General features: G+C 42.3%; 1 protein-coding gene across 5 annotated transcripts in view; it reads left to right on the forward strand.

The window, feature by feature from the left end:
• The window catches only part of kif16ba (kinesin family member 16Ba), a 306,911-nt gene that overhangs the window by 62,606 nt on the left and 220,837 nt on the right, over positions 1-23,468 (forward strand). For all 5 annotated transcript variants that reach the window (XM_070889808.1, XM_070889811.1, XM_070889812.1 and 2 more), the window contains 5 exons: positions 835-932; positions 9,578-9,687; positions 14,716-14,858; positions 21,005-21,173; positions 21,321-21,452. In XM_070889808.1, coding sequence (XP_070745909.1) covers positions 835-932; positions 9,578-9,687; positions 14,716-14,858; positions 21,005-21,173; positions 21,321-21,452 — 652 coding nt within the window. The remainder of the gene's footprint in view (positions 1-834; positions 933-9,577; positions 9,688-14,715; positions 14,859-21,004; positions 21,174-21,320; positions 21,453-23,468) is intronic.

Below are 23,468 nucleotides of genomic sequence, written 5' to 3' on the forward strand. Positions count from 1 at the left end.
CTACATGAATACATTAATGCGTTGAAATGAAACTTAATCTGAAAATCCATATAAGCCGCATTCCCTGTGTAGCTTCTGAATTCCTTTTTTTAAAAAAAAAAATCTTTTAATCAAGCACAACCTAGCCTTTTGCAACTCCTTGCTGACTATCTGATTAAAAATCTAAAATTAACATTCTAAATGTACACTAATTTCAAGCTGTATTATGGATTCTAGAGGTTTACCTTCATCTGAGATAAGACTGACTGGTCTATAATTTCCTGGCTTATTCTTTTCCCTTTTCATGAACCGCGATATAATACTTGCCACCATCCAGCCCTTTGGCTCTACTGTCTCTTCCCCAGACCTCATTTAGTATTTTGGAATGCATACAATGTGAACTGGCTGCTTTTTTTCTATGTTTCGTCCCTTTTTTTTTATGTAATCCAGTAATAACTCTTGCACAAACTCCTCAGATACTTTTACAGTTGTATTTTCACCTTTCTCTGTAAAATGGTACTAGTTAAAACATGTGGATTACTTGTCCAATAACAAAACCACTATGCTACTGTACCCCCCCATTCCAGCTTTACAGTGTCCTCTGGATCAGAACTCATCCAGTGCCCTAGAAATAAGAGTCCTCTTTTTCAAACCATTTTTCCATCCATGCATTGATGTGCCTAATTTGCTTCACTATTGGAATTGGCATTGAGCTGTTTAGACAAACTTTTTAAAGTGTTGCATTAATGATAACAGGAAAGCTTAATAATTGAATGCACTAGAAGGTAAACATAGAATTGAACATATCTCTCTTCTCTCTGGACCATGTACAATCTACTGTATATTCTATTTTAGGAAGATGTAGGCCTGATACCTCGAATTTGTCAAGGGCTGTATGACAGAATTGCTGGGAAGTCTAGGTGGGATGAAGCTTCATTTCGCACAGAAGTAAGGTATGGACCTGGAATATTTTTGCTTTGTTCATTTTCCTCAGACTTCTGCAGTATATGCCATTCCCTGGCTGATGTAAAGAACCGTACCACGTTCACTGGCACCACGTAATGTCATTTGTGAGAATTAGATGGTTCAGTGTAACTTGCCCTCTGAATTTATCAAAAAAAAGTCACCAAGGTGGCTGTTGGAAGTGTAACACTATTGCAGGAAATGCTCTTGAGATATGAATTGAGGCCAATGGTTGGGGCAGAGTATGAACGATTTATCTTGTATCGTTGATGGAAGTGCTTGATGCTGAGTCTGGGTCCAAGAATTGGACCAACAAATGTAACTAATTTCAATTTTCAACATCACTATTGCACAGTTTAATCAGTAAAAAAAATTATCCCAATTAATATTTTGAAAGCAATCCAAGCTGTGGATGATTGGATTTGATTAGATTTTGCTATATAATGTATGCAAAATTAAGAACTTTCAGATGATTTTTATGGCAGGAAGCATGCCTATTCTGCAATGGCAAAAGTGTTCCATTATTCGGAGATGAGTTAACTGAATACCAAAAAAACATTTTACTCTTTAATAACTGAAATCATGGAGCAATGAAATGCCATTTGGTGCATCAATCCTGTACCAGGCACAATCCACTCTATCCAACTTGCTCGTAGTCTTTCAGCTATAGTATTGTGAGCCGAACTTTAAATTCTATATGCTATCTATCCAAGATTGTTTACTTCCACCTGCACAACGTTGCCTGCCTCGCCTTTACTTCAGCCCCTCTGCCACGGAAACCTGAAACCCTTATAAATACTTTTCAACTTCAGAGTTGAAAATTTCAGTGCCCCCTCACTGGCCTCCCATCTTCCTCCCTTCATGAAGTTCAGCTTGTACAAATCTCTACTGCTCGTGTACTGTCCCACACTAAGGCCGGGATTTTCATGGGTAGTAACTGGCGCGATCGAAGATGGGTCAAGTGGAAATGTTATTTTTGGGAGCGGGCCGGGGACCCGCTGTCATCTCGCACCCATGTGCCTTTCCACAGACGCGTCTGTCAGCGCAGATCCAACCAGACTTGCAGAGGCGGGCGACCCAATTTAAATTAATAACTAGCTGTCAGACCCATAAGTGGCTTTGTCCTTATCGTTTACATTTAACTGCATGGTCACGGGAAACACGCTGCTCGGAAACCATCTCTCTCGATCTGAGGCGGGAGTTCAGTGGCCATTGTTCCAGCTGATTCGTTGATAACATCAAATGTACTATAAAAACTCTCACCTGACGGATGATCACTTTCCTCAACATAAGCTGTTTCTCACTGCATTCCCAGCACAGATTCTGCAGACTGAAGTCTTTCCAGCAAAGTCTCTATCCAGTCTCAACTCATTGGAAGAACGTCTCTCACCATTGACATCTTAACCTCACCTGCCATCTATTCCATCAGCATGGATGCCATTTATACTGTCTCACCTTGGTCCTCCAGAATCTGACCACGATGAGCCCCACCAGCAGCACCAACAACACCAACCTTCTCCGCAATCACCTGATTCTGCACACAACAGAGGGCATCCGCATCCAAGGACATTGCTGTCTGGGATGCCAGGGAAGACCTCACCAGGACCAGATTTACTTCACTCAATGCTGTACACCCATATGGCTGCTACATGAAGCGCCAGGTTGGTACCACCCCACAGCAACACCGGTGTGGACACGATGGGCCGAAATGGCCTCCTTCCGTGCTGTAAATTTCTGTGATTCTATTCTTGGATGTTGTTGTAGCTGCACTCATCCAGGCAAGTGGAGAGTATTTCATCACACTCGTAACTTGTAGATGGTGGAAAGGGTTTTGGGACTCGGGAGGTGAGACGCACGTCGCAGATTACCCAACCTCTGATGTGTTCTTGTTGCCATAGTATTTATGTGGCTGGTACAGTTAAGTTTCTGGTCAATGGGGACTCCCAGAATGTTGATGGTGGGGAATTCAGTGATGGCAATAAGAATATAAGATGCCATTGAATGTCACGGGCCGGTGGTGAGCTTCTTGCTTATTGGAGATAGTTATTGCCTGGCACTTGGGTGGTGCGAATGTTACTTGCCACTTATCAGCCCAAGCCTGAATGTCGTCCAGGTCTTGCTGCATGTGGGCATAGACTGCTTCATTATCTGAAGAGTTGCGAATGGCACTGAGCACTGTGCAGTCATCAGCGAACATCCCCACTTCTGACCTTTATGATGGGGGGTGGGAGAGGGGAGAGGAGAATGGTCATTGATGAAGCAGTTGAAGATGGTTGGGCCTAGGACACTGCCCTGAGGAACTCCTGCAGCAATGTCCTGGTGCTGTGATGATTGACCTCCAACCACCACAACCATCTTCCTTTGTGCTCGCTAAGACTCCAGCCAATGGAAAGCTTTCCCCTGGATTCCCATTGATTTACGAGGGCTCCTTGATGCCACACTCGGTCAAATGCTGCCTTGATGTCAAGGGCAGTCACTCTCTCCTCACCTGGAATTTAGCTCTTTTATCCATGTTTGGACCAAGGCTGTAATAAGGTCTGGAGCCAAGTGGTCCTGGTGGAACCCAAACTGGGCATCGGTGAGTAGGTTATTGATGAGTAAATGCCGCTTGATAGCGCTGTCGATGCCACTTTCCATCACTTTGCTGATGATTGAGAGTAGACTGATGGGGTGGTAATTGGCTGGATTGAATTCGTCCTGCTTTTTGTGGCTAGGACATAGCTGGGCAGTTTTCCACATTGTCGATAGATGCCAATGTTGTACCTGTACTGGAATAGCTTGGCTAGAGACACGGCTAGTTCTGGAGCACTTCAGTCTTCAGCATGACAGCCGGGATGTTGTTGGGGCCCATAGCCTTTGCTGTATCAAGTCCGCTCAGCCGTTTCTTGATATCACATGGAGTGAATCAAATTGGCTGAAGACTGGCTTCTGTGATGGTGTGGCTGATATGGATCATCCACTCGACACTTCTGGCTGAAGATGGTTGCAAATGCTTCAGCCATGTCTTTTGCACTCGCATGCTCCATGATGAGCTTCGCCATCATTGAGGATGGGGATATTCATGGTGCCTTCTCCTCCCGTTAGTTGTTTAATGGTTCATGACTCGATGTGGCAGAGCTTTGATCTGACCCATTCATTGTAGGATTGCTTAGCCCTGTCTATAGCATGCTGCTTCTGCTTTTTAGCATGCATGCAGTCCTGTGTTGCATTTATAGGTATGCCTGGTGTTGCTCCTGGCATGCTCTTCTACACTCTTCATTGAACCAGAGTTGGTCCCCAGGCTTGATGGCAATGGTAGAGTGAGGGATATGATGGGCCGTGAGGTTACAGATTGTGGTGGAATACAATTCTGCTGCTGCTGATGGCCCACAGCACCTCATGAATGCCCAGTTTTGAGCTGCAAGATCTGTTCTGAATCTATCCCATTTAGCATGGTGGTAGTGCCACACAACACGATGGAATGTGTCCTCAGTGTGAAGACGAGACTTCGTCTCCACAATGACTGTGCGGTGATTACTGCTGCCAATGCTGTCATGGACAGATGCATCTGCGACTGGTAGATTGGTGAGGATGAGGTCAAGTAAGTTTTTCCCTCGTGTTGGTTCTCTCACCACCTGTCACAGGCCCAGTCTGGCAGCAATGCCTTTCAGGACTCTGCCAGCTCGGTCAATAGTGGTGCTACCGAGCCACTCTTGGTGATGGACATTGAAGTCCCCCATCCAGAGTACATTCTGTGCCCTTGCTACTCTCTGCTTCTTGCAAGTGGTGTTCAACATGGAGTATTGATTCATCAGCTGAGGGAGGGCGATGGGAGGTTTCCTTGTCCATGCTTGACCTGAGGCCATGAGACTTCAAGGGTTCCAGAGTCAATGTTGAGGACTCCCAGGGCCACTTCCTCCTGAGTATACACCACTGTGCTGCCACCCTGGTGGATCTGTACTACTGGTGGGACAAGACATACCCAGGGATGGTGATGGAGGAGTTTGGGACATTGGCACTAAGGTGGATGAATTAACTGCAAATAGATGTTAACAAATATGATGTGATTGGGATTACGGAGACGTGGCTCCAGGATGATCAGAGCTGGGAACTCAACATCCAGGGGTATTCAACATTCAGGAAGGATAGAATAAAAGGAAAAGGAAGTGGGGTAGCATTGCTGGTTAAAGAGGAGATTAATGCAATAGTTAGGAAGGACATTAGCTTGGATGATGTGGAATCTATATGGGTAGAGCTGCAGAACACCAAAGGGCAAAAAACATTAGTGGGAGTTGTGTACAGACCTCCAAACAGTAGTAGTGATGTTGGTGAGGGTATCAAACAGGAAATTAGGGGTGCATGCAATAAAGGTGCAGCAGTTATAATCGGTGACTTTAATATGCACATAGATTGGGCGAGCCAAACTGGAAGCAATACGGTGGAGGAGGATTTCCTGGAGTGCATAAGGGATGGTTTTCTAGACCAATATGTCGAGGAACCAACTAGGGGGGAGGCCATCTTAGACTGGGTGTTGTGTAATGAGAGAGGATTAATTAGCAATCTCATTGTGCGAGGCCCCTTGGGGAAGAGTGACCATAATATGGTGGAATTCTGTATTAGGATGGAGAATGAAACAGTTAATTGAGAGACCATGGTCCAGAACTTAAAGAAGGGTAACTTTGAAGGTATGAGGCGTGAATTGGCTAAGATAGATTGGCGAATGATACTTAAGGGGTTGACTGTGGATGGGCAATGGCAGACATTTAGAGACCGCATGGATGAACGACAACAATTGTACATTCCTGTCTGGCGTAAAAATAAAAAAGGGAAGGTGGCTCAACCGTAACTATTAAGGGAAATCAGGGATAGTATTAAAGCCAAGGAAGTGGCATACAAATTGGCCAGAAATAGCAGTGAACCCGGGGACTGGGAGAAATTTAGAACTCGGCAGAGGAGGACAAAGGGTTTGATTAGGGCAGGGAAAATGGAGTACGAGAAGAAGCTTGCAGGGAACATTAAGGCGGATTGCAAAAGTTTCTATAGGTATGTAAAGATAAAAAGGTTAGTAAAGACAAACGTAGGTCCCCTGCAGTCAGAATCAGGGGAAGTCATAACGGGGAACAAAGAAATGGCAGACCAATTGAACAAGTACTTTTGGTTCGGTATTCACTAAGGAGGACACCAACAACCTTCCGGATATAAAAGGGGTCAGAGGGTCTAGTAAGGAGGAGGAACTGAGGGAAATCTTTATTAGTCTGGAAATTGTGTTGGGGAAATTGATGGGATTGAAGGCCAATAAATCCCCAGGGCCTGATGGACTGCATCCCAGAGTACTTAAGGAGGTGGCCTTGGAAATAGTGGATGCATTGACAGTCATTTTCCAACATTCCATTGACTCTGGATCAGTTCCTATGGAGTGGAGGGTAGCCAATGTAACCCCACTTTTTTAAAAAAAAGGAGGGAGAGAGAAAATAGGGAATTATAGACCGGTCAGCCTGACCTCAGTAGTGGGTAAAATGATGGAATCAATTATTATGGATGTCATAACAGTGCATTTGGAAAATGGTGACATGATAGGTCCAAGTCAGCATGGATTTGTGAAAGGGAGATCATGCTTGACAAACCTTCTGGAATTTTTTGAGGATGTTTCCAGTAAAGTGGACAAGGGAGAACCAGTTGATGTGGTATATTTGGACTTTCAAAAGGCTTTCGACAAGGTCCCACACAAGAGATTAATGTGCAAAGTTAAAGCACATGGGATTGGGGGTAGTGTGCTGACGTGGATTGAGAACTGGTTGTCAGACAGGAAGCAAAGAGTAGGAGTAAATGGGTACTTTTCAGAATGGCAGGCAGTGACTAGTGGGGTACCGCAAGGTTCTGTGCTGGGGCCCCAACTGTTTACATTGTACATTAATGATTTAGACGAGGGGATTAAATGTAGTATCTCCAAATTTGCGGATGACACTAAGTTGGGTGGCAGTGTGAGCTGCGAGGAGGATGCTATGAGGCTGCAGAGTGACTTGGATAGGTTGGGTGAGTGGGCCAATGCATGGCAGATGAAGTATAATGTGGATAAATGTGAGGTTATCCACTTTGGTGGTTAAAAACAGAGAGACAGACTATTATCTGAATGGTGACAGATTAGGACAAGGGGAGGTGCAATGAGACCTGGGTGTCATGGTACATCAGTCATTGAAGGTTGGCATGCAGGTACAGCAGGTGGTTAAGAAAGCAAATGGCATGTTGGCCTTCATAGCGAGGGGATTGGAGTACAGGGGCAGGGAGGTGTTGCTACAGTTGTACAGGGCCTTAGTGAGGCCACACCTGGAGTATTGTGTACAGTTTTGGTCTCCTAACTTGAGGAAGGACATTCTTGCTATTGAGGGAGTGCAGGGAAGATTCACCAGACTGATTCCCGGGATGGTGGGACTGACCTATCAAGAAAGACTGGATCAACTGGGCTTGTATTCACTGGAGTTCAGAAGAATGAGAGGGGACCTCATAGAAACGTTTAAAATTCTGATGGATTTCGACAGGTTAGATGCAGGAAGAATGTTCCCAATGTTGGGGAAGTCCAGAACCAGGGGTCACAGTCTAAGGATAAGGGGTAAGCCATTTAGGACCAAGATGAGGAGAAACTTCTTCACCCAGAGAGTGGTGAACCTGTGGAATTCTCTACCACAGAAAGTAGCTGTGGCCAATTCACTAAATATATTCAAAAGCGAGTTAGATGAAGTCCTTACTACTAGGGGGATCAAGGGGTATGGCAAGAAAGCAAGAAGGGGGTACTGAAGTGCATGTTCAGCCATGAACTCATTGAATGGTGGTGCAGGCTAGAAGGGCTGAATGGCCTACTCCTGCACCTATTTTCTATGTTTCTATGTATGATTCTGAGAGTATGACTAAATCAGGCTGTTGCTTGACTATAGGACAGCTCTCCCAATTTTGGCACAATTCCCCAGATGTTGGTTCAAAGGACTTTGCAGGATCGACTGGGTCGTTGTCGTGTCCGTAGTGATGCCGAGGTCTATGCTAGGTGGTCTGTCTTTTTTATTCTTGCTTCTTGTAGTAGTTTTTTTACAATTGAGTGGCTTGCTAGGCTATTAAGAATCAACCACATTGCTGTGGGTCTGAAGTCGCATATAGGCCAGACCAAGGAAAGACGGCGGATTTCATTCCCTAAAGGGCATTAGTGAACTAGATGGGTTTTTACAACCATCCGATAATTTCATGGTCACCATTACTGATACTAGCTCTTGATTCCAGATTTTTATTTAATTAACTGAATTTAAATTCCACAGCTGCCGGCGTGTGATTTGAACTCTTGTCTCTGGATCATTAGTCCAGGTCTTTGGATTACTAGTCCCATAACTCAACTACTATGCTACCGTTCCCTTACCCCGGCTGAAAATGTGTCATCGATGACATCATCAGACCCGCACCATTTAATTGGGTCGGGTAATGCGCAGGTGGGCTTAATGGGCCCTATTAAGGGAAAGTCACTTTCAGCAGCGGGATGGAGCCAGCAGTTTGGTCACGACCTGTCATAGTCAGTGCCCACACCGGACCCGCCCAGGTAGGCAAAATTCTAGCCTAAGTCTCGTTCTTTGATCACCCCCATCAGTAACCTCCACTGTGTCCCTATCTGTCTAGTATTACATTTAAAATCCTTGTTCTTTTGTATAAATCCTTACATGCCCATGCTCCACCATATCTCTGCAAGCTCTTCCAGCTTGTAACCCTTCCCAAGGTTTGTAACTCTGCTCCTTTTGATACTGGCCTTCTATTTATCCCTCCCCTCACTTTGCGCCAACTTTGCCTTAATAACTTTTGAGTTGCATCGGTTTTGCTCTCTGAAACACTCTCACTGAACCTCTTTGCCCCTCCATTTTTCTCTCCACTTTTTAATTTAAAAAAAAAAGTTTTGGTGCCAACCTGGGCTCAGTGATTCTCGCCTCCGAGTCAGATGATTTAGGCTTTTATCCCCATTCCAGAGACTTGAGCACATAATCTAGGTTGACGCTTCAGCGCAGTACTGAGGCAGTGTTGTACTGTCGGAGTGCCGTCTTTCAAATCAGACATCAACCAAAGCCCTGGTCTGCTCTCAGGTGGATTTAAAAGATCCCGTTGAACTACTCAAACAACAGGAACAATCTAATAGTGTTCTGGTCAACATTTATCCCTCAACCAACATCACTAAAACAGACTATCTGGTCATTTATCTCTGTTTTCTGCTGTTTGTGTGAGTTTTCTGTGAGCAAATTAGCTGCTGTGTTTTCCTACATTACAATACCTGTTACACTTCAAAAGGTAATTCATTGGCTGTAAAGCACTTTGAGATGTCCAGAGGTTGTGAAAGCTACATAAATGCAAATTCTGTCTTTCTCAAAACCCATTTCTTCATTCCCATGATTTCCTAATTTATGTTTCCCTTGCTTGGCAGTCCTTCCCAATCAGTATCTGTAAAGTGCTAGTAATGAGTTGTTACTTTGCGTGCATTGGGGAGCCCTCAAGCCAAAAGAGCAGGTGCGGCAGGCAGAGGAATGGGTCTGAAAGGATACTGCTGGTCATGACATTTGTGGCATGCAGAATTAAATTTGTAATATGCATTAAGTATTTAAAAAAAAAAAAAAAATGTTTTTCTTTCTCAAAACAGCTACCTGGAGATTTATAATGAACGAGTAAGGGATCTGCTCAGGAGAAAGTCAACCAAAACGTACAATTTAAGAGTAAGGGAACATCCAAAGGAAGGTCCATACGTAGAGGGTAAGAATGTAAGAATATATTTGTAACAGAAACTTCAAGTATGGCATACATTTGTCCTGGATTACAAGTGTTTTGACTGGAATATGGACCATTTTTGAAAATTACTTGTCTAAATTGATGAATACAAGTAAATCGCACACTCTTTCATGATGTCAAGATAAAGTCTGAACTGTAAATCGATGCCTTTCACCAGAAAGAAAACTAAGGTGTGCAATGAGATGATAAAGGGCTGAAACCCATGCATGGATTATGTCTTAGCAGGAATAGTAATTAGGATTGACAACAAACATATTTTTTTTTTAGCCACAACACTTGTTTAGGACACTAACAAATCCATACATGACCTCTTGCATACATATGTTTAATGAACAGTCTTTGTTCTGGTAAAAGAAGGTTTGAGTGATTCACTTAATTTCAAAGGGAGTCCGTGTTCGGTGTTTTGGAGTGGTAGGATACCAATTCATGCACTCTGTTAATTCCCTGAGTTTCTGTTCCTGTGTGGATGAGCCGAGGAGGTGCCAAGGGAAGATTTGCTGTTCCTTGTAAGTATGAAGGGCTCATGTTTAGCTTTGCCTTGCAGCATAATGGCCTATATATTGTGTTTGGCAGTGCACTACTGGCATCCGAATAGGATTCGTACTTATCTGATGGGGACCCTCCTTCACAAACTTGCTCTCTGACGCTGCGTACTCAAGGGCAGGGTAATCCCCCACGGATCCCAGGAGCGCAGCGTGTGCAGAAGCATGCCTGGGATCATGTGGGCCTGGTGCTCCAATCAATGATGGTGCTGAGTTTCCTCTTGACAGATATGTGGGAACCAGCATCAGGCTTTTACGGTTAATTGTACATTGGGATATGATAACTGGTATGTGGGAATAAAGTTAGTGTTAAGTTGGACATGATGACGAATACAAGGGGGAATAAGGCAGCAGAGGAGAAAGGAGAGTGCAGACTGGCTGACTCCACTCACAAAATGGGCATAGTCAATGACAACAGCACTGTACGGTGACTTTTTAAAAGGTTTAATGTCAGGAAATAAGATATAAATATATAGTTAGGTTTAACATTTCGTTCTTTATTTGGTTGAATTCAGATTGCCCCACACACACAAACCTGGCAAAATGACAGCACCAAGCTTCAACATCAGGATTTCAATAAAATGTGTAGACGAAACAAACTAACAATTTCACTTTTATGTGAGCTAAATACATGCTGAACGATTCTTTGGATCTTTTGAGGCCCCGCACCTCTTTGCATTAGCCGTAAAATTTTCTGTAATTGCTGGGCAATTAGTCCAACTCTGCGGCAGCAATTGAGATTGCCAAGGTGAAGTGAATGATTTGTCAAGTCTTAACTTGATAGATCGCAAGTTTGGGATTTAGCGCGTGCGGAAATCCCGAACTTGCATACTATTTCAAAGGCGAAACGACGGCGTACTGTCGCCGTCGTATCCACGCAAATTCTGGCCCAATGTTTTATTGTTAGTTGTAATGTCGGGCACACTTGTCTCTCTCTGCCTTTTACCCCACCCCCTCCATAATATCTTTATAAATATGGTGTAACTGTAACAGCATTATAGTGCTGGATATCTGGTTCACGAGCATCTGAAATTATTGCTGATGATTTCCCATATTGTGAGTGACCAGGAGGAAGCAGTTGGGTATACAGCAACATTGACATTAACTTAGAATTATCAGCCTTTTTAATCACCGATGTGTGACATGAACAAATTAAAGAGGCGAAAATATGGGAGGGAAACCCCTGCACTTCATATTGGTGGATGTCCTATGGTGCTGCTCATAGTGAGTTGCAATACAGTACATGCTGTTTTGGCACAAAATGGATGTCTGCTATGTACAATATTAGGATTTTTAATTTATGGTAACTGAGCAATTCAAATTCTGTTTTATTGCACAATACTTCAGAATATTTTACCATTGTTTTGAGGATCAAATTGAGACCCTGCCCATTTTTATCTATGAAAGCTGTTAAGTCAGTATCCTTGATTTATATATTCCTTTACTTGTCCTCACTTTTTAAAAAAAAAATCTTTTTTTTAAAGAAATACACAGGGTGGTGGGTAAACTGAAGCAGGTGGAGATGGGCAAGGCAAGGGTATCTTGGGGGAAGGAAAAGAGCAAGTGGTCAGCAAATTTAAGTTGGGCAGGAACGAAGCAGGGAGTGGATGTGTGCTTTGTTCTGGGAGAGAGGGATACTGAGGTGTGGGAGAGGGGTGCACATCTTGGGGGAACGAAATTTGTAGCATTTGATAGTAAAGCGATTGCATTGTACAGTCTGTCACATTACACTTTCTATATTACACTTTGATGTCATAGATTTTGATTGGATCAGCCTTTGGCTTCATATTTTTTCCAAATTTCAGAATTATAAAACCGCAACAAAATACAACTTTTTAAAAAAAAGTGTTCTTGGGATGTAGGCGATGCTGTCAAGACCACATTTCTTTGCCCACTCCTAGGTGCCCAGCAAAGGTGGTGGTGGGACAGTTTCTTGAACCACTGCAGGCCTTGTGATTGTGCTCCCACAGTGGTGTTTGGTAGGAAATTGAAGAATATTGACCCAGTGACAATGAAGAAACAATGATATATGCCCAGGTCATGATGGTTTGTGATTTGGAGATGATTGTGTTCCCACAGCATTACTGTTTTTGTCCTTCACGATGGTAAAGGTTGCAGGATTTGGTTAGTTGCTGCAGTGCATCTTGTAGATAGTATATATGTAGCCACAGTGTGCCAGGTGTGGCGGAGCTGGATATTGAGTTCAATGGCAGCAGTGCCAGTCAAGCAAACTGATTTATCCTGGATGGTGACGAGCTTCTTGAGCGCTATGGCTGCAACCATTCAGGTAACTGGTGAGTAATGCATCATACTTCTGATTTACGCTTGTAGATTGTGGAAAGGCTTTGAGAGTCCAGGAAACAACCCTCTTGCTGCAGAGTATCCAGTCTCTGCTATGCTCTTGTAGTCATGATGTTTATATGACTGGTCTTAAGTTTCTAGTCAATGGTGCCTGCCCCCCCTCAAATATTGATGTTGACAATGAATATGCCACTGCAGGTTAGGCGAGGTGGTTAGACTTTTTAATGTTGAAGATGGTGATTTATTGGCTCCTGTGTGAATGTTACCTGTGATTTGTCAGCCCAAGCCTGGATGTTGTCCTGCTCTAGGTTTAAAAAAAAATTTCAAAGGGGCAAATAAAGTATGCCCAACAAGTAAAATCTACCAATAGAAGAGCAGAAACTAAACCAATCAAATTGTTCAAAAATATTTTGACAGACCATCTTTTCTTCAGTTTGCTGACCACATGCCAGTAAAAATATTAACAAGGTTTATAACATAACAAAAACATACAAGATTACATAATTCATATTAACATGACTAAACTTATCGATACAACTATTTTTGTGCTTTCATATCCCTTCATTAATGTTTTTACTCTAAGGTCTAAACCTTTCTGAAGTCCTAGGGTTTGAGTTAATATTCTTCCCAGAGCAATTAATTTCTCAGTTGGAGAGTTAACAGCTACACTTTATTCCCAGCATGCTACAGGGTAAGCTTGTGCACTGTGGGGAATCTCCCAGTATATATCTGTATTATTCTCTCAAGCAATCTCTACAGCAATTGAAGCGTGTCTTTGCTTGGGCTCAAATAGTAATTGAGTGCTTTTTCAAATGATTTCAAAACAAGCTGGAACATACCATAAAGGAGGGTTAAAAATATAAGTTTTGAGAGGAAAACTTACAAAATGCTGCATGCTTCTGAATTAAAGCTTGAAACTGACCAGCACCTTCCAATATCCAAAGATCTTTGGCTATACAGCAATTGAACTTTGAATTACCAAAGCTGAACCCTAAATTATTCGTAGCTTTCTTTTTATGGTCTTAAAGGGACGCAGCTTCACCATAGCAGCAGAATAATAGATTGTGCATTACTTGGTAACTGCTCCTCCTGATGAAACAGTGTATCATCCCATTACCATGAACAATCATGGGAAATACACTATAATAAAAACTGTATGTCTAGAACATTTCTGTCACACTTAGTTAAAATAAAGGCAGTCATTTGGAATGTACAAAATGCTCCAGAAATTGTAAATACCTTAAATGGACAAGAGGCAGAATGTCTAATTCCTGACCGTATCAGAAATAGAAAGAGAATCAGGTTGCGAAATGTACTTACAATTAACCACTGACCTCAGTATCTGCTTAATAGCTGTTGGACTTGATGACCTCCCAGAAATTCGGCTTCAACTTGGCAACTGTAATACATTGTGCATTACATGGTATAAAGCTCCAGTCCTTCTAAAGCATCTGACTTACTGTGAGCAACTCTGAGGGAGGTCTGCTAATATATTCCAATGTTGTAATCAGAACTAGTTTTAGTGAGGCACTGAGTATTATTGCTGATATATTCAACCCAACACAAGACTGATCAATTGTCCATTGTTGTACAAGTAGATGAGGTTTCAATTGTCACCAACACATTTATCATGGAATAGAATAAATAAGGAGAAACCGTTTCCACTGGCAGAAAGGGTCGGTATTTAAGGTAATTGTCAAAAGAACCAGAGGCGAGATGATGAGAATTTATGTATGCAGCAAGTTATGATCTGGAATGCACTGCCTGAAAAGGTGGTGGAAGCAGATTCAAAAGTAACTTTCAAAGGGGAATTGGATATATGCTTGAAAAGGACTATTTTGATAGTTCTTTCAAACAGCTGGCACACAGCACATTTGACCCATTGTGCCTATCATTCTATGATTCTGTAATGCATTTGACTTCACATATGGGCTGCCAATTTGACTTCACATATGGGCTGCCAATTTGACTTGACGGAATTTTGCCTATGTGAATTTTCACATGCGCAGTTAAGCTTTTTGCTGAATCTGCCCCATAATATACAAGGGGTAAAATTGCTAACCAGAGAACTGGGTTTATTACCTATCTGCTTATAAAATAACGAGCATCAGAGGAGATTCTTAAGTGTCCTTATTTTATATGTATTCAGATTTATCAAAACACTTGGTGCAGAATTACACTGATGTGGAAGAACTTATGGAAGCTGGAAACATTAATCGAACTACTGCTGCCACAGGGATGAACGATGTCAGCAGTCGTTCCCATGCCATTTTCACCATCAACTTCACTCAGGTGAGTGACCTGAAAACAACCTTAATAGGTTCAGTTTTATCAAGTATCTTGTCAGCCTGAAGGAATAACTGTCAGTTGTTACTCTTGAGACATTAACGAGAACTAAGTACTGTAGATTTCATTAATGAAGTTGGAAGATACAAGCATTTTAATAGTGCTCTGTAGTAATTAGCATTGCACATGTGACGGTTACTGGAATTGCCTCAAGGGCAAAGTGTAATCTGAACTCGCCTGGTTGTGCATTCTACATTTTAGTGAATGACGACTTTCAGCCAAATTTAATTGCAATAGCCATAGTTGTTATGAAGTTGTATTTCAAAACAATCTCTTATCTTTTCTGTTTTAAGTATCCTTTAGATCTTATTAAATGTATTGTTTGAATCTTAAATCCTCCAATGCCATTTAAAATTGCAAAGGTTCATTGTGTTAAGAATTTGCTAAATTGTCATGAAAGGGTATGTATATTTTTTCCCTGTGTGAAGAATAAAGAATATCGAGCCTAAGTGCTGCTGTTAACAAAATTATTGTATCATACCGATCTACTCTACCACACTTTACATAGATAATATCTTTCTTTTAAATGTTCTGTTCCTTAGCTTGTGCACATAAGCAAAATAAATCATATGCGAGATGCCTTAGGACATTTTTCTATATTAGAAAGCACTAAATCTAAGTTATTGATATCCAGTCGAACAGCTACCTTTTCCTCTGCCTCTAAATAAAACACATAAGAGGATCTTAATGAAGAAAGAATATGTAATAATTTGTATCCTTAAAATCCCTTCTCTGAAAAGACTTGCACACCAGATAATATTTTAAATGCAACCCTGTAATTAATTTCTGTTCATAAATAGTTTCAATTTTGTATTCTTTATAAGAGTGCCAAATTGTTTTCACAGACAAAAGGCAGTTTCGACTATAAACCAAAACCTGTGATCTTGCGTCTACTACGATTGGTATTGCAGACGCTGATAATTACATTTTCATTACAATATTGGTCACTGGAGATCATGCAGGATGCCCATGATGTTCTCGTGACTGCCTCAAATGGCAGCAAATACCATGCAGCAGATTAATGAGTACAGGCTAAAAAATAATAGATTTATTAGCAGAATATCAAGAAGTAGTGAGCTTATTGCTAGATAGTTGAGATCATACTTATAAACAATATACTACTGTATCAATTACATCAGTCTACAAGGAGATAAAATATCATTTTTAGAAATGATTTCTTAAGACAAGTTTGATAAGTGACAGGACTTCTGGATGGAACAGAATATTTATTAATTCTTAACAAAAATACATTCCATTGAGAAACACAAACTCCACAGGAAAATGATCCATCTGTGGCTAACTACCATCTGTGGCTAACTAAAGAACTAAATTAGATTGAAAGAAGAAGCTTGTAATGTTGCGAAGATAGTAGACTCTGGATCAGTTCCTATGGAGTGGCGGGTAGCCAATGTAACCCCACTTTTTAAAAAAAAAAGGAGGGACAGAGAAAACACGGAATTATAGACCGGTCAGCCTGACCTCGGTAGTGGGTAAAATGATGGAATCAATTATTAAGGATGTCATAGCAGCGCATTTGGAAAGAGGTGACATGATAGGTCCAATTCAGCATGGATTTGTGAAAGGGAAATCATGCTTGACCAATCTTATGGAATTTTTTGAGGATGTTTCCAGTAGAGTGGACAAGGGAGAACTAGTTGATGTAGTGTATTTGGACTTTCAGAAGGCTTTCGACAAGGTCCCACACAAGAGATTAATGTGCAAAGTTAAAGCACATGGGATTGGGGGTAGTGTGCTGATGTGGATTGAGAACTGGTTGACAGACAGGAAGCAAAGAGTAGGAGTAAATGGGTCCTTTTCAGAATGGCAGGCAGTGACCAGTGGGGTACCGCAAGGTTCTGTGCTGGGGCCCCAACTGTTTACATTGTACATTAATGATTTAGACGAGGGGATTAAATGTAGTATCTCCAAATTTGCGGATGACACTAAGTTGGGTGGCAGTGTGAGCTGCGAGGAGGATGCTATGAGGCTGCAGAGTGACTTGGATAGGTTAGGTGAGTGGGCAAATGCATAGCAGATGAAGTATAATGTGGATAAATGTGAGGTTATCCACTTTGGTGGTAAAAACAGAGACAGACTATTATCTGAATGGTGACCGATTAGGAAAAGGGGAGATGCAACGAGACCTGGGTGTCATGGTACATCAGTCATTGAAGGTTGGCATGCAGGTACAGCAGGCGGTTAAGAAAGCAAATGGCATGCTGGCCTTCAGAGCGAGGGGATTGGAGTACAGGGGCAGGGAGGTGTTGCTACAGTTGTACAGGGCCTTGGTGAGGCCACACCTGGAGTATTGTGTACAGTTTTGGTCTCCTAACTTGAGGAAGGATATTCTTGCTTATTGAGGGAGTGCAGCGAAGGTTCACCAGACTGATTCCCGGGATGGCGGGACTGACATATCAAGAAAGACTGGAGCAACTGGGCTTGTATTCACTGGAGTTCAGAAGAATGAGAGGGGATCTCATAGAAACGTTTAAAATTCTGATGGGTTTAGACAGGTTAGATGCAGGAAGAATGTTCCCAATGTTGGGGAAGTCCAGAACCAGGGGTCACAGTCTAAGGATAAGGGGTAAGCCATTTAGGACCGAAATGAGGAGAAACTTCTTCACCCAGAGAGTGGTGAACCTGTGGAATTCTCTACCACAAAGTTGTTGAGGCCAATTCACTAAATATATTCAAAAAGGAGTTAGATGTACTTACTACTAGGGGGATCAAGGGGTATGGCGAGAAAGCAGGAATGGGGTACTGAAGTTGCATGTTCAGCCATGAACTCATTGAATGGCGGTGCAGGCTCGAAGGGCCGATGGCCTACACCTGCACCTATTTTCTGTGTTTCTATGTAGTAAGCCTGAGGATTGGGAAAGTTTCAGAAACCAGCAAAGGTAACCAAAAAATTGATTAAAAGGGAAATGTAGAATCAGAAAACTAGCAAGAAATATAAAAACAGATTGTAAGAGCTTCTACAAATATGTAAAAAGGAAGAGAGTAGCAAAAGTAAACGTTGGTCACAGAGGCTGAGACAGGATAAATTATTGGGAATAAGGAAATGGCAGAAATGTTAAATATTTTGTATCTGTCTTCACAGTAGAAGAGACACACAGCATACCAAAAATGGTGGGGAACCAAGGTTTGACGAGGACAAGGTTTAACATGATTAATATAAATAGAGAAAAAGTACTAGAGAAACTAATGGGACTAAAAGCCAACAAATCCCCTGGACCTGATGGCCTACATCCTAGGGTTCTAAAAGAGAAGGCTGCACAGAAAGTGGATGCATTGTTTTTGATGATCCAAAATTCCCAAGATTCTAGAACTGTCCCAGCGAATTGGAAGGTAGCAAATGTAACCTCGCTATTCAAGAAAGGAGGGAGAGAGAAAATGGGGAACTACAGGCCAGTTAGCCTGACAACAGTTGTCAAGGGAATGCTGGAATCCATTGTTAAGGAAGTGGTACCAGGGCACTTCACAAATCATAGCATGATTAGACAGAGTCAACATGGTTTTATGAAAAGGAAATAGTGTTTGACAAATTTATTAGAGATTTTGAGGATGTGACTGGCAGCGTAGATGAAGAGGAACCATTGGATGTAGTATATTTGGATTTCCAAAAGGTATTTGATAAGGTGCCACATAAAAGATTATTATACTAGATAAGTGCTCATAGGGTTGGGGGTAATATAGTAACATGGATAGAGGATTGGTTAATGGACAGAAAACAGACAATAGGGATAAACGGGTCTTTTTCAGGTTGGCAGGCTGTAACTACTGGGGTGGTGCAAGGATCAGTGCTGGGGTCTCAGCTACTTACAATTTATATTAATGACCTAGATGAAGGGACCGAGTGTAATGTATCCAAGTTTGCTCTCATACAAAGCTAGGTAGGACAGTAAGCTGTGAGGAAAATACCAAGAGTCTGCAAAGGGATATAGACAGGTTGAGTGAGTGGGCAGTAAGATGGCAGATGGAGTATAATGTAGGGAAATGTGAGGTTATTCACTTTGGTAGAAAGAATAGAAAAACATGCAAGCTAGCTTTTAAGGACAGCAAGAAATAAGGGAAGGCAAATGTCATGTTGGCCTTTATTGCAAGGGGGTTAGAGTATAAGAGTAAGGAAGTCTTACTACAATTGTACATGGCCTTGGTGAGACCACACCTGGAGTACTGTGCACAGTTTTGGTCTCCTTATTTAAAGAAGGGTGTACTTGCCTTGGCGGTGGTGCAATGAGACCTGGGTACATCAGTCTTTGAAGGTTGGCATGCAGGTGCAGCAGGTGGTGAAAAAGGCAAATGGCATGTTGGCCTTCATAGCTAGGGGATTTGAGTATAGGAGCAGGGGAGGTCTTGCTGCAGCTGTACAAGGCCTTGGTGAGGCCTCACCTGGAGTATTGTGTTCAGTTTTGGTCTCCTAATCTGAAGAAGGACGTTCTTGCTATTGAGGGAGTGCGGCGAAGGTTCATCAGACTAATTCCTGGGATGGCAGGACTGACATATGAGGAGAGACTGGATAGACTGGGCCTGTATTCATTGGAGTTTAGAAGGATGAGAGGGATCTCATAGAAACATATAAAATTCTGACGGGACTGGAAGGTTAGATGCAGGAAGAATGTTCCCGATGTTGGGGGAGTCCAGAACCAGGGGTCACAGTCCAAGGATAAGGGGTAAGCTATTTAGGACCGAGATGAGGAGAAACTTCTTCACTCAGAGTTGTTAACCTGTGGAAATCTCTTCCGCAGAGTTGTTGTTGCCAGTTCGTTAGATATATTCAAGAGGGCGTTGGATATGGCCCTTATGGCTAAGGGGATCAAGGGGATGGAGAGAAAGCAGGAATGGGGTACTGAGGTGAATGATCAGCCATGATCTTATTGAATGGTGGTGCAGGCTCGAATGGCCGAATGGCCTACTGCACCTATTTTTCTATGTTTCTATGCAACAAAGGTTAACTAGATTGATTCCTATGATGAGAGATTGTGTAGAATGGGCCGATACTCTCTGGAGTTTGGAAGAATGAGAAGTGATCTCATTGAAACATACAAGATTCTGAAGGGGATTGACAGGGTAGATGCTGAGAGGTTGTTTTCCCTGGCTGAAGTGTTTACAACTAGAGGCCATACTCTCAGGATAAGGGATAGGCCATTTAAGACTGAGATGAGGGGGAATTTCTTCACTGAGGGTTGTGAATCTTTGGAATTCTCTGTCCCAGAGGGCTGTGGATGCTGAGTCTTGAGTATATTCAAGGCTGAGATATAGATTTTTGGACTCTAGGGGAATCAAGTAATGTGGAGATCGGGCAGGAAAGTGGAGTTGAAGTTGATGATCAGCCATGATTTTATTGAATGACGGAGCAGGCTTGAAGAGCCGAATGGCCTACTCTCCTCCTATTTCTTATGTTAAGTCATATAAGTCAATCATCCTTGATTAACAACACAATGGTACATAGGAATGTATGAACCAGAAAGGACAGCTGACATCCATCTGGCCAGTTCCAGTGCCTGAGAATTTAAATAATCCCTCATACCTTCAGTACCTATCAATTTTGTTTCTAAGTACTTATCTAATTCGCTGCATCTGCAAATTTAAGAGTCAGCTATCTCCATTTTCATTGGCAGTCCATTCCATATCTTTTGTGTAAAGTAGTTAAATCTAAACTGTCTTTACATCTTTCCTCTTTGCCCTGTAATAGTAGATATTCCATGCCATACTAATGTCAGTTTTCACACTTTGCCCAGCTCTCATATCTGGTAGTTCTTTGACCATGTATCCTTTAATTAGTACCCAGAACAAAACCCCTATACCCTGATTAATATCCAGAATAGTCAACCTGACCTGGCCCCTTAGCCATCCAACCGCCATTGTGAAATGTGAGTAAGAACATACAGTCTCAATTTTCAGTGCTCTTTCTTCACACTTGTATCTTCATTATGGCACCGCATTGAAATTTTTATTTTAATATAGAAAACTTTAATATCCTCATTGAATATCTAGACATGAAACTGTTGATTAAATGCTGCTTCTACAAGGTTAGTTTTCATAAAATGATCATTGTTGAGGGTCCTGATTTTCTTAAATTTAAATCTTAGGCTAAATTTGATGCTGAGATGCCTTGTGAAACTATTAGCAAGATCCACTTGGTCGATCTTGCAGGAAGTGAAAGAGCAGATGCCACGGGTGCTACTGGCGTAAGATTGAAAGAAGGAGGGAATATAAATAAATCTTTAGTCACGCTGGGAAATGTCATTTCTGCTTTGGGTAGGTTCTGGATTAAAATTTTTCTTGAACCATTTCTAATTTTGCAAACAGCAATTAATGTTTATTAAAAGCAGCTGACTGACATTGCTTTGCATTTCCATGATGTTCTTGAAAAGTGATGAATTGAACTGCTTTTTATTTTCACAGCTGACTTGTCTCAGGATGGGGTAAATTCTCAAACAAAGAAGAAACAAGTGTTTGTGCCTTACAGAGACTCTGTTTTGACCTGGTTATTAAAAGACAGCCTTGGTGGAAACTCAAAAACAATTATGATTGCCAGTAAGGTTTTAATTTTTATAATGCATACAATTTCGAGTTCCAACATATTCATTTTATTGTTATGCCTATTAACTGCCCTAAACACAGAATACTTGCTTTAGAAATCAAGTTTAGAAATTACATTGAGGAATGTAAGCCAGTGAATTAAAAAAAAAAACGTGCGTCAGTTGGCTGTGAACTCCGTTTGTACTAATTTTGCTTGGTTTAGGCACCTCCTGATCAGGATTTAGGCTGGTTCCAGATATCAATATCTAAGGTTCTTTGTGGACCGACTCCCTGATGCCCATCTAACCAACTCCTGCAACAAGAGGAGTCCAGATATGATGTGCCTCCACGGCGGGTGGAAGGGCAGAGAACAGTGCTATAAATAAAGATCTATTCTATGAGTTAGGGATCTTAGAAAATATTTTGGTAGATTGTGGTGTGAGTTCTTTGTACTCGCGTTATAGTGACTTGTAGTCATTTTATTCCTCAATCTGCATATGCTGTTTTTCCTTCAGCTTCCTTATTTTGCCAGGATGAACAGCTTAAAATCAGTTTTTTTACATTTGGCCCATCAAGTTAGTCCCTAGAATTCCAACTCACTCAGCTTAGCGTTCAATTGCAATTGTAATTCCCTTAATATCTTTGATTTCACAATCTTGCCAGGTTGCATATTCCAATCGCCCTTTTGCATAACTTTTTTTAAACATTACCATTCAGTAATTTATGTCCTATTTCCTACTGGCTTGACTAATCTTGAAAAATGTGATTCATCTAGCAGGTGGAGGATGGTGGCAAAATTTTGGGGGCAGCCGGAACTGAGAAGGCGCTCCATAGTCCCTCACGGTTGACAGTGTCAAAAGCCTTTGTGAGGTCAAAGGAGGCCATGTACAAGGGTTGGTGCTGTTCCCTGCATTTCTTTTGTAGTTGTCGCGCAGTGAAGATCATGTCCGTTATGCCCCTTAGTGGATGGAATCCACATTGTGACTCTGGGAGGAGCTTTTCAGCCACGGAGAGAAGACGGTTGAGGAGGATTCTAGCGATGACTTTCCCAGTGGCCGACAGCAGGGAGATTCGTCTGCAGTTGCCACAGTCGGACTTGTCCTCCTTTTTTTTTTGTAGATGGTCGCGATTACAGCATCCGAAATCTCCCGGCATGCTCTCCTCCTTCCAGATGAGGTCATGCATTTGTGCTAATAGTGCTTCTCCGCCATACTTTTGTGCCTCAGCAGGGATTGCATCTGCTCCTGATGCCTTGTTCTTGAGCTGATGGATGGCCTTTTCTACTTCGTGTTGGGCTGGGGTTTTGCTGAGATGGTGGAGGGTAACATGCTGCGGGATGGAGTCGAGAACACTCATGTCAAAGGCAGAGTCTCGATTAAGGAGATCTTCGAAGTGCTCCTTCCAGCGGGTCCTGTTCTTCGCCAGCAAGGGAGTGTGCTTGGGCCATAGGTGGATTTAACTGTGGTGAAGAATCCTCGCACGTAATTGTTGTCAGCCAGCTGCTGGATCTCATGTGTTTTTTCCACCCACTATCTATTCTTTAGGTCGCAGGTTTTTTTGTTGGACCTCAGCCTTCAGGTGTCTGTAGAGCTGCTTTGCTGCTCCAAAATTGGGTTGCTGCTTTAAGTTTAGAAATGCCCTGTGCTTGCGGTTTATTAGCTCCTGGTCATTCTCATCAAACCAGTCCTGTTGTTATCTGGTTGAGTGATCGAGTGTCTCTTCGCAGCCGCTGGTTATGGTGGCCTAGAGGGCAGACCAAGCGCAGTGGGCACTCTGCGTCTCGGGGTCATCGAGGATCGCCAGGTTGGCAGTGAGGCGCCCTCTGTAAAGGGCTCTCTTAACTGGGTCTTTGAGTGCGACGGCGTTGATTTTTTTGCAGCATTGCTTCTGTTGTTGTCACCTCTTTGGGGCTATATTAATGTTGATGACGGAGCGGATTAGGCGGTGGTCCGTCCAGCAGTCGTCGGCTCCTGTCATGGCGCGGGTGATGCGCATGTTCTTGCGGTCCCTTGCTCGGACGATGACTTAGTC

The sequence above is a fragment of the Pristiophorus japonicus genome, chromosome 9 (assembly GCF_044704955.1).
Source record: "Pristiophorus japonicus isolate sPriJap1 chromosome 9, sPriJap1.hap1, whole genome shotgun sequence".
NCBI lineage: Eukaryota > Metazoa > Chordata > Chondrichthyes > Pristiophoridae > Pristiophorus > Pristiophorus japonicus.